General features: G+C 40.5%; 1 protein-coding gene across 1 annotated transcript in view; it reads right to left on the bottom strand.

The window, feature by feature from the left end:
* The window catches only part of LOC137274485 (uncharacterized), a 44,951-nt gene extending 33,139 nt beyond the window's left edge, over positions 1-11,812 (bottom strand). The window contains exons 1-2 of the mRNA XM_067807693.1: positions 11,527-11,812; positions 9,296-9,548 (exon numbers count right to left, since the gene is read on the bottom strand). Of these exons, the coding sequence (XP_067663794.1) occupies positions 9,296-9,539 (244 nt within the window). The 5' untranslated portion in view covers positions 9,540-9,548; positions 11,527-11,812. The remainder of the gene's footprint in view (positions 1-9,295; positions 9,549-11,526) is intronic.
* Between the last annotated feature and the right edge of the window lie 1,023 nt (positions 11,813-12,835).

Below are 12,835 nucleotides of genomic sequence, written 5' to 3'. Positions count from 1 at the left end.
AGTGAGTTTAGTTTTACGCCTCACTCAGCAATATTCCAAGCCATAGGTGGCGGTTAGTAAATAATCGAGTCTGGACCAGGCAATGCAGTGATTAACAGCATGAGCTGTGATCTGCGAAAAATACTGGGAAACGATAACACGTGTCAACCAAGTCAGCGAGCCTGACAATCTGATCCCGTTAGCAAGTCGTCTTTTGCGACAATCATGGGTTACTGACGGCCAGAATTCTAACCCGGACTCTCACGGGTTTACAATATTGAAGGCATAAGCATAAAAGCGCATAGGCTAAGTGATAAATAGTCGAATGTGTTGTCACGAAACAAGAAGTATGAAAAAATGAACAATGAAATATTGGCATCCACATACAAGATAGATATTGTATGGCTTCCAGCCAACTGCATGGATACGGAGGAAAGAGGATGCATCCAGCCAGATCTGGTTGTTGATAAATAAGGCGTCGTAACCAGCCGGAGTATGGGACCCACAATCAGCTGGCCTGGCATCCTTCAGAGATCACTAGGCCATTCGTGCCACTGTGATATTATAAACCTACTCCGCAGGTTACAAAAAAGCCAATTTACTGCTGTTTATTTGGACGTTGGATCCAATCTGTACAAATTACGGATGTAAACAAATGTTATCACGTTGACCTTTGAGGCTCTTTAGCTTTGGACCTTCTAACTTGTCAACACAGCCGTGACTGCAGGCGAAATTGGTCACCATGACATACCATCCCCGACTTATCCTCTTGAACTGGTTATCACCATAGACTTAGCGTCACATAAAAGGTTATCACTAGTAACTGATAACATATATACATAATATAGCAGTGTGCATTCTATACAGTAAATTACACAATTCGATGGTGAAAACCAGAAAACTATAGATATCATATGATAAATGATAAATATGTTTGAAAATTTTCTTTGAAAAGTTATTTTCCCAAGATTGAAATATCGGGACAAAATAGTACGCATTTGTTGTTTAAATTTAGGTTTACTTATAATTGACACAACCTGCTGTTGTGTAGTGAGCGGCAACAGCCAGTTATATCAAGTCGAGTGACACCAGCTACCCAGTTTTCTTCCATCTGGGGAATTGTCTCCTGATCTTTATCAAACTCTTTAAAATTTATTCTTCACGTATAACAGAAATGACGCGAATGTAACTCAAATATGCATACATTTCAAATATTGTCAGAGATATATTTAGAGGTAGAACACATTACAACCGGAAGTGAATTAAGACAGTGATGATGACTGACGACAAGGAGCAATGTGGGAGATGTCATCGTTGACCGTTTTGGATCATGTGCGCCTAATGGTGCACATTTTAATTCACTCGTTGAGACATACTACGCGTGAGGGTAACCACCCAAACCTTAGACCGCCATATCTTTGACAGCTCAAAACAACACCATTTCTGGTTCAGTCCATAACTAATCCCCAAGCTGAAACCTATTTCTTGTCATGGACCAGTCCAGAGAACCAATTAGACAAGGCGCTATGCTCATTCAGCATATTTATTACAAGTTCCAAAATAAAATCAATACTGAATAGTAAATATGGTACAATGTTGATGATGTCCACTGCATTTCCACAAAATTTCCGTAAAATATAATATTTACACATAACATTACGTTCAATTTGTAATACATACATGTAATACTTACTGATATGTCCTTGCTATGATGAATTAAGACAGAAATACATACAAGACCATTTTCTTGCAAGAAAGAAACTATATGCATATATGTATATGTCTTTGTTACATAGGAATAGCGAACCTATTACAGTTCATTTGTCTTTGTATATAAAGAATGCATTAGCAAAATCAGATGTTCTTATTAAACGAATTGTATACCCTAAAATATATAAGTACATATCTCTTCATCACTGTAACTCTCATGTAGCCCGGAGGTCTGTCATACAATAAACATCTTTTGACTAATGACTTGGTCATTATTAACATCACTGATTATGCAGATCCTAGGCTCAAAAGAGATCAAATATCAGTATCAACTAGTAAAAATGGTACTATGTTCACCATGACCATTTTTGGCATATTATGCGCAGCTTCTCCACAACATTTCTCTTAAGTATGATATTTGTATCTTGACATCAGCATTTATCAGGGACATAAAACATATATCACTTAATGATTGTTATCATAATCATTGATCATGGATATTACTGGCACAATAAGCACTGCATTTATCTGTAAGCCAAACTTTACTAATGAGGACCATACTCCATGTCAGCCAAGGTTGATGCCTTAAATAATCCCCCTCATTAGTGTCTAAGTTACGACTGTCTAAGATATGGCAGTCTAAGTTTTGGGAGATAGAGCAGTAACTGTGGGAGTTTGGTTCACTCCTCCTGCAGCACAGGACCATGTTTACCAGGTGGCATGTAAGGCGTTTCACACGTGTCCTTATCAAGCCCCAGTCTTGCTGAGACATAATGGTGCCACCAACACCATTACCGATCCACCGCCATTCCGTCAAGGGGTCTCAGGTTGGCTTAATGGTCATTTCGATGTCGCCAGACAGGACCGCCCCAATCATGGAAGCAGCAAAGTGATTCGATACTTGTTGAAAACATAACACATGACCAGAGATGATTAACCCAGTTCACACCTCTGACATCTTTTGGCAGTTCGACAATTCTAGACGCCACAACACGTGGCCAACGGGCATGGAGTTGAACTGAATATAGATATTCCTAACGATTGGTGAATCCAATACTCTCCTCGCTGACCTGAGACGTCTTAAAAATGGTAGATCGTCAACTGTTTGTTGGTAGGAAAGCCATAGTCTGTTAATCAGAGACCATGTAACGTGGGATACACGCACCACTGCACGCTGACCTCTCCCATTTTCAGCCTTGCCCCTGTGCAGATGTCGCTAGTGGACACATAAAAGACCAGTAACATCAAGTAAAATATGGTGGTACGATTAGCAGAATATAATATATTAGATGGACAAGTATCATGATCCACAGATTATAATCGACCTTTCTTTAAAGGAATGGCACAAAACTGTGCTCACGTGCAAACTCCTGAACATTCTTGCATTTAAGGTTTCTTATCAACAGTTCCTATTGTCCTAACACCGAGAATAACATGCAAAGTAAACATTTCATAATTTAAGTTTCGTACAAAAAATGGTCATTTGTGCTGTTCACCATCCAGGTTAAGTGAAATATTGGCACGTTCCATTTCCCGCCAGTGCAATCGATTTGTGGGTTGAAAAGGATGGCAGCAGTGAAATAATTGCTAGTACTTCCATTGATCCGCGAGAAAGTTCAACAGTCTCTGTTTAAGAAGAGTTGGAGCGCAGTATATTGATCATTGGGCAGTCGTTTTATTGGATGTCTTTTTCATAAACTCTGAACAGATACTCGCGTAATGTATGCTGAATAACCAAATGAAATCTTAGACTGATGTGAAAAGAGGATTTAGATAAAGAGAATAATTACCACGTTACATCTACAGTGAATGTAAACGAAATTATGTCGTTGCGGAATTTCAAAATGATAGAAATAGTAAAGGTGTGAAGATAAATTATCAAAATATGTCAAAACAGGTTCTTTATCCCCTACAGGTTTTATCTCCATCTATTGCTACAATGAATCGGGAGAACACTCAGACATAATAATGATGCAAGTATGACTGAAGTATTGACGAGCACCAATGCTTGTAAATAGCACAAAATAATTCAATATCAGAAGAAATCTTTGAAACAAACATCATAAGTGTCTGACTCTTGTTTGTGAATCACACTATCCAACATTAATGATGCCAGCCATTCAACAAATGGTGCCATCCATTGCAATCGCCAGTGAAAACAGAGGAACAATGAATAAGTTCGGATTGTTTTGTATGTTTAAGGCAGCACTCAGCAATATTGCATCTATATGGCAGCGGTCTGTAAATAATCAAGTCTGGATCAGACAGTCCTGTGAACAACATCATGTACCTCGTTCTACTCAGTTGGGACACGATGTCATGTATCAACCAAGTCAGTCGGCCTGACAACCCGATCCCGAGTTAAATTTGGAATTACAAGAGGCTCACTTAGCCACCTTATCAGTCCATACTGAACACTGAAAAGGACAGCCATCGTCGTGGGTCAAGTATGGCAGTGTTCTTGAGCACTTTGCACTTTGACCTCTACCATGTCTTTGGTCAAACGGTATTTGTCGAAACACGTTGCCAGTTTGCCCATTTACGTTGCTGCACATAGGTCCAGCATTGCAAGAAGCTATTAACTTAATACTTTCGTTGCGAAAAGGGATGCGTCATATTCAAAGCATGAGCATGGGCACATGGACCTCCTTTGTGGTCAGGGCATAGAGACTTCCTGGTGGACACGACAACTGGATTTCCTTGTGAAAAGAGCACATCTTCCTCCTTGATGAACAGGGCACATCGTCCTCCCTACTGAACAGAATACAGAAATGTCTTGGAGGACAAGGCACGTACGCGTGCCTCCTTGGTGAACAGAGCACATGGACCTACTTGGTGGAAGGGCACATTAACCTCCTTGGTGGACAGGGCACATTGACCTCTTTGGTGGACAGACCACATACACCCAATGGTGGACCGCGCACATGGACCTATGGTGGTCAGGGCACATCTTTCTCCTAGCTGGATAGGATACATCAGCCTCCTTGGTTGATTTTTGAAATTGCAACATATGAACATCAGCAATAGGAAACGGTAAGTTCAGAAATAGTTTGAACATTACAGAATCGTTGACATTTAGGCGGAAAATCAGCATATTCAACAGGAGATGCTTGAAAGTCATTGGACTGGCTCAGTAATACAGTGATTGGGATCTTTTCCCTTCAATGACAATGAGTGGGTATACTGAGATTGTCCAATATGACACCAACGGATCTCCACTTCATGTTGACGATTTAGACCAGTTAGTGCATGATACCTTATCAAAGGTTGGTTTACGTGAAGCTTATTAGATATTTGTTTGTTCTATTTTTACTCTCATGTGTTGTTAGGTATTGCGAAATACCATGTTCTTGGTCAGTGTGTGGAACTATACTGCTTGACAATGACTTCACAAGAGCAGATTTAGCTGTGGAATTTGCCTTAGAATTTCAACTAACTACATCAAGAATGGGTGGCCAAATACAAGGATGCCCATTTTAGTCACATTCAAATGCCAATTTAAACTTTGAAATAAAAGCGAATGGTCAGTTTTAGGGATACGTTATCTGGAAAGATACACCTCCATCCTTGGAATGTTTAAGAAGCTGATAGGATAACCTAGTCTCTGCAATAATAATGGTAAACACTTATCGGCCCATAGTAGTGATAAAACGCCATCTTGAATATCAGCTGCAACTGACATGCTATCTTCATTCTTTGATTCATCGTTGAATATACTAGCATTCATCTGTATTGATGCTTAAGTTCCAAGAAGACCCGGTAATAAGGAGTTGATAAGGAGTTTGCATCAATGTGTTTTCTTTTGTTTTGGTTTTTTAATTCAAACTGTTATGAATTGTAGAATGATCTGACATAGAAACTCATACACAGAAACATGTATGACGCGCTGATTGATCCTTGGCGATGCTGGCACTGTTGGAGACTGTGGCCAGATCAACGTCATTTGTTCAAGAAAGCCTCCGTCTTCAAATTCCCCCATTCAGCGACCCACTCCGAATTTAGGTCAATGATTATATCCTCAACCGGACAAATCCATAACTCTTGTCACGTAACGCACACTCACGTGGTCTTCCGATGACAGTTGACTGAAGCATTGGCCTAAGGCATGGACCGCTGCACAAATACTGAAACTATGGATCAGTCGTGATAACATCCACGATGAGCCAGAATAATGTATGGAAACTCCTGCCAAGGTGTTTTGAAGTTTAAGTGTTGATATGCTACCATTTAACATAAAAAAGGCACAGAAAGAGGACTCTATTTCTCAACCAAAATTATTCTTGAAAATGTCCGTTTGTCAACAGTGTCTTGAGAGTAAATGTAACAATAATCAGCTAAGATGAAAATCATTAGTGCTGTCATTGTACTGTGATGTCATAATGTTCTGTAATGTCTCAGTAGCCTTCAAAGCATTGTGCATTATTTTACGTGAAGGACATCTCCTATGATAGATAGATGATCTCACACAAGTGTCTTCTGATATCAAATATACCTGTAGGCACGAGGGTGAGATTCAGTTTATCATCCAAGATCATTCTTCATTAGTTTTCAATGAAAAATGTTCATGTCTGGATACAGTACTGACTTTAGATTTGCAGTGCGACGTCATCATTGTGACGTCATCAACGCTATCACGTCATGGCACTATCAGGGCAATGTACAAAATCAACTGTCAAAGCGATATCTCCTAGGAGATATCGTTTGATCTCACAAAAGCGATATCTCCTGTGGAGCACAGTTTTCGATGATAAACCGCTTTATGTTGTCTGCAATCCTATGGAAACCAAATTTGGCTCGATATATATCAGTTTCTAGATTCCTTTTTGGAAAACCGCCGTGGACACCATAGTTTCGTCCGAAGTGACGTCAACATTTCTAGTGCTCCCAGCAATATCACGGCGGGGGACACATTCCCTTCACCCTCAAAGAGCATCTATATAAGCATCTACTAGAAAAGTCCTCACGATTGCTACCACGATGTCCATTACTTGTAAAGAGTTTCCGGCAGCATAGCTTGTCACGGGTTGATTGTGACGTTAACCCTTTAACGTCACATAACAGGATATCACGTGTTAGGAAAAGATATACTTATCGCACTCATACCTGGTGCAGCTCATTAATGTATTTCAATATGCGGTACTCACAGTTTCCTAAAACATACACTCTTATAGAAACAAAGCCTGTACTGTTAGTTGTAGTATGGAATGTTCCCTTGTTCAAATAAGGGTCAAACATGTAATGCTTGGAGTAATGACTTCCTGTATTATCTAGATGACGTTGCACGTTTGCCTAGACGGGCCAGTCGAGGGCGTGTTACAATAGGACATATGTATTTTAAAAGTGAGTGAGTGAGTAGGGTCTGACACTGCTTTTAGAAATATCCCAGCAATGTCACGGCGGGAGACACCAGAAATGGACTTCACACATTGGGCAATCAAACTTGGACCTTCGGCGTGACGAGCGGACGCTCTAATCATCCTTCTGCTACCCCACCGCGCTTTCATCAGGTAAACCACGAGGATAGAGGTTTCAGGTTGAGTGAGTGAGTGAATTTGAGTTTGGTTTAACTTCACTTTTACCAACATTCCAGACACGTTGCGGATTCTTCTCAATTATTACAAGAATATTTTAATCAATTATGTTTAAGAGCAATAAAAATAAAGAGTTCGTAGTGTGCGCTCCCATCACGTTCAGGCAACTTGTATAATGCTACATGTCCTACAACACGAGTTCACGCATGGAGCAAGACTGTTGCCGAAGTTATCTGTGTCATCAATGCAATCTGTGCAATCGATTTTATGGCTCCAAGGTAAAGTATTATCAATGCTACAGATCCGAAATTATCGTCTGGGCTTTCAGATGCTATCGACAGATGCCTGCAAAGACACACAGATGATCGATGTAGTCACATATTTTCGGTTCTGTTTGTATGGCCGCACAAGAAAAGTAATAACGAGATGACCAGTACTTGACTTATAATAAATCACTGTTACAATTATTGATCTATATATTTAAGTTTCGATTCGTGTCAGATGACGTTTGGCATGTACGCCTTGGTCCATTGACTCACTCAGCTACAGTTAAGTTTACACGCGGACACTACCACTACATAAAGGTGCTTGTGTATATATAATAAATGTAAATAACAACAGTCATCGAAATGATGGATGATTTTTTCGTCGATTTTAGCAATATTGCAGCAATATCATGATGGGGAACACAGTAATGGGGTTTCACATAGTGGACCCATGTGCGGAATCAAACCCGGGCCTAATACGTGATAAGCAAGCGCGTTGACCATGCAAACAATTATAACTAACGTCACAAGTGTCTCTCATGCATACACCAACGAGAGTGATTCATTCAGATTTGGGTGTGAAGATCCGGGCTAGAATTAATCTTCAGTGACCCATGCTTGTCGTAAGAGGCGACTAACGGGATCGGGTGGTCAGGCTCGCTGACTTAGTTGACACATGTCATCGTCTTCCAATTCCGTAGATCGTTGCTCCTGCTGTTGATCACTGGATTATCTGGTCCAGACTCGAATATTTACCGACCGCCGCCATATAGCTGGAATATTGATGAGTGCGGCGTAAAACTGAAGTCACCCACTCACTCATCCAGATTTGCTGCTATAACAGGTGCTTCTGATCGGGTGTCGAAGTTATACATTGACGTGATGTTATAAAACAGACAATCTATGCTGTTTTTCTGAAATGCAGGTGCTAACGTTATGATGGAGATATCTGATCAACGAATGTTCTTCTACACGACGTTGATAGAGGGAATGTTTACTCAACGAATTCCGTGGTTCTAGAGTGAGTGGGTCTTATTTGAAACATGCTTTATTGTCCATGAGATGAAGTGATTGAGCACGTGCACCACTTACGGACGCTTTCTCCCTCCCTCGAAAGTAAGTTTTCACGTTTTCACAATATCCAGGCAATATTTTAAGCAATATTCCGGCCGTAGCAGAGAAGGGGACGCCGACATTGGCCTATACATTCATTACACTCATCTGGGTAATGGAACCCGTCCTCGGTTTGACGAACGAACGGTTTAACCTTTAGGCTACCCCATTGCCCCAATGTTGTGAATAACAAATCAGATCGTGTTTATTGGCACGAGACAGTCAGTCAACAAAGTCACTGAGTCTGAGCATATCATCTATTTCATACCTCTTACACCACATGAGTACAATGAGTGAAGCTCATTTCTGGTGTGATATTGGCTGGAATATGGCTAAAAGCGGCGTAAAACCATATAGTAATACTTACTCACTCACTCACTAGCACAGGTCATTCGCCCCTATTATTGGAATCTGGGTAAACCTTTTTCTTCAATTCGTCAATAGCTTCACCAAGAATGACCAACAAATGCCTTTTTCAGAGTGAGCTGTTTTAAGAATGAGTCTAGTTTTACGCCGCTTTAGCAACATCACAGCGTCGGGCTACACACAGAATACACACATTATGAACATGTGGGGAATCGAACCCGATTCTTCGGGGTGACGAACGAACGCTTTAACCACTAGACTACCCCATCGTCCTCGTATTAAGAACACCGTCATCATAATGGTTTAATTGTGTCAGTGCACGTACTTTACCTGCTTTCAGAATGGCGATATAGGCCGTGACGAACTCCACGCTTTTTGTCATGTAGATACCGACACAAGAATCAGGAACTACTCCACAGATCACTAGCTTCCTTGCCAAAATGTCCGTCCACTGATCCAACTCACGGTACGTCACTTGACGTCCATCCAATGAAATTAGCGCCAGGTTGTTTGGTATTGCACGGGCTTGACGTGAAAACATCACGTGCAGCGGACCTTCTTTTTCGTACTCCATAGCAGGAGTCTGCAAAAGAGCAATTGCACTCATATTTCATCCTTTCTATTTCAAATGCTAAAGGCGTCTCTTCGGGTTCATAAATGTAACATTCCGTGCATCAAAATCTTGTTGGGGAGTATTTAAAACAGTTATGTCTTTCGGACATGTGGCTTCCAAAATCATATTTACCAATCAAAATCGAACGTTTCCCAAGTTTATTGTAGATAATTATATTCTAAACGTGAACGACGCCGTGCTCTAAATGCCCATCTCTTTAATTGATATTTGTAAGCTTTTTACAATGAAGCTGAATGGCAATAACAATATTTCTACTTTATGGTGAGTGTTAAAGGACCAACACATGTGCTTGATAATGGTGGACAATTAATTTTGATTGAAAATAACTTTTGAACGACAATGCGACAGTCTTTCTCGCAGCTCTTGAACAATGTAATAAAATGCCCTATCTCTAAATGAAACAAATTTGGATTTTCATCGGGCTCAGAAACGCCCATTTCAGTTGGGTACCTTTTCAGCTTCAACGTAACTGCTTGTTACCATCAAACATACACACTTTCAGAGTCTAAGCGTTGGTCTATATACCAAGCACTGACTTTAATTACGACACATGTTATACTGTGTCCAAGGTTCATTGCGATAACGAGCACTCCTTCAATATACACGCATGTGACATGTGTCCCTATGATGTGTCCGATACTCATGCTTGTCTAAACATCCCTTATGAAGACGTGTTCTTTCGCCGCTTAACTGCTCTTCGGGTGTAATAAAAACTACATATATGTTCATAATGAGCAACATAACTCAACACCAGCATAATTCAGATGTCGAAAATCATGACACGCAAGAATGAAGCCTTGGCTCCAATGCATTCGTTTGTCACTGGATCACACACACCCACGCACGCACACACTATTTCCGTGGAGCATTTGAGAGAGGTTATCTTGAGATCTTATTCATATCTACATTACACTTGATTGGATCTGCAATAGAAAGACATCTATCTATCAATTTGTCTTCAATGTAATGAAATTGAAAATCAATGTATTATCATGTGAGACTGAATATATTGGAGTGTCAACATATCAAACGCCAAACAAGATTTACTTCAGATTAAACATTTTAGAATTTCAATTTTCACAGATGACATAGGCCGGCGTGAAGTCAGGATGTCGCCAGAGCTTTAATAATTGTAATGTTGTACTTGTGTGCTGGCTACTTAAGCAATCACAATGGACTTTACATCCTTAACAATCGCCTGTCGCTGACAATGGAAGAAGAGGTCATGACATGTGCGACTTCAACGTTGGCGCGAGTGGATGAGTTGGGGGGTTACGCCACCTTTAGCAATATTCCAGCAATATCACGTCGGGTGACACTAGAAATGAAGAATCGAATCCGAATTCCCATGGAGAATAGAATCCAAGTCTCCCGCGTGAGGAGCGAATGCTTTAACCACTGGACTACCCCTCCGCCGTTAAAAGTGGAAAATACTTGAACATATATACAGAACACCTTTCGTACTGGTCTTACACTCAATTCCACTAAACCTGTGTTAGTGAGTTTGTCTTATAGCTGTTTTCTGTAGCACTATTTCAGCTATATCACGCTCGGAGCATCTCACACAAATGAGCGTCATACGCTTTTCCCTCATGGGGAACCGAACCCAGCTTTGGCGTGATGGGCGAACGCTTCTACCACTCGGCTACCGTCATAGGAATCATGAAATATATGACATAAATGTTCGAGACGAGCTTACAAATGACTTACGAAATTGAGCGAAATTTTGAAACAGGATCCCTTAAAAAATCGACAATTACATATCCCGTTTGGATTAACTGAATTTGAAAGTGCGTAAAACACGAACTCCGGTATCATTAACGGGATTTAAAAAGACATGATATAAAACCATTTTATTCTCTTTAAATAAAATGCAATATATATATTATGTGAATATCACATTGCAACAAGATTCTTAAAAACTTACCTCCAATGTAGAAAACAATATCCTCCTTGGGTGTTGCCGATGTATAAAATCCCCCTCTATAACGCTATCGTGTTTATAGCAACTGACACACCGATGCTGTTGCAGCAACTGACAGACTGACCGACTGACTGACTCTGAAACAAGGACAGTTCTGGACCCATGTGTGAACAACGCGTTACACACTTGGTTTTGGTGGAGTTTAAACTCTACACAACGACAGTGCGTTGCGTCATGACCCACGCTCGGCCACCGGGCTCCAACGTGGAGCTTCGTTCGTCGTATGATCGAAATCACGTGATGCATGTATACGAAGGCGGAACTGTAATTGAATGGTGCGATGTTGTATGGTGTTCAATATTAGGGAAGAAGGGGGTGGGGGTGGGAATGGGGGCTAATTGGACCATATGCTGCTTCCACTGACAACAATTGAATCGTAACATCGGGAAATCGTTTTAACTCGGAAGTAATGTATATGAGGCTCGCAAGAGTTTTAACTGCCGTTTTCGGGGGTTTATTTCAAAAAGAAAACCCGTTAAATTAGATAAATATTTTGAAATGGTTGTATAATTATAAATAATACTTAGTTGTGCCTGGTAGTTGGTTAAACACAGTGTACAGAATACTATTTCGTTACAAAGATACCATTGCACTTCTAATGAAGCTGGACAGTAACAGTTCTCATACTGTGTCTATTAAAACTTTTGAAACCTACGATCACATGATCAGAGTCTGATACAACAGTCGACGCTCTCAGGGCAATTGTTTCTCTCACCTGGGAGCTATTGTTCAAAAGTATCAAACCGTACATTATAAGACGACATGTGTTGTTTCCATGTATAGCCAATGTATGAGGTTATAAAGCAACACATGAATACAGATGAAACAATCCTCCCGTTAGAATGTATGAATGACTGCTTGACTGCCCATGTGCATGTGCATGAGAAAATATAGGCTAATCGTACCACAGTGTTGGACGTTTGACGTTGGGCTTGACTATGCATTTTCAGCGTTATTCTAACCGTTATCAGGAGAGAGACAAAAACAGGGCTTCGGGGTTTTTTTTGTTGCAATACGACGCGTTTTTTTTCAGTAGGCTCCACAACATTGCCCTGTCTTCGCGTCCAGAACAAGCAAACCAAAATATGAGCACATACAGATATGATTGTACTGACATGTGTCAATCGGAGTTTACGAGTAGAGTGACTCATTTTCTATATGGAACACATATTATTTCGTCATCCTTTCGAACTCAATTTTGCACTTATGACGAACAGTGTTTCTAGTGTGCCGTCATTCCAGCGCAGCGTCG

The sequence above is a fragment of the Haliotis asinina genome, chromosome 2 (genome assembly GCF_037392515.1).
Source record: "Haliotis asinina isolate JCU_RB_2024 chromosome 2, JCU_Hal_asi_v2, whole genome shotgun sequence".
NCBI lineage: Eukaryota > Metazoa > Mollusca > Gastropoda > Lepetellida > Haliotidae > Haliotis > Haliotis asinina.
Note: the sequence above shows the minus strand (reverse complement) of the source record. Positions and strands in the feature narration are given on the sequence as shown.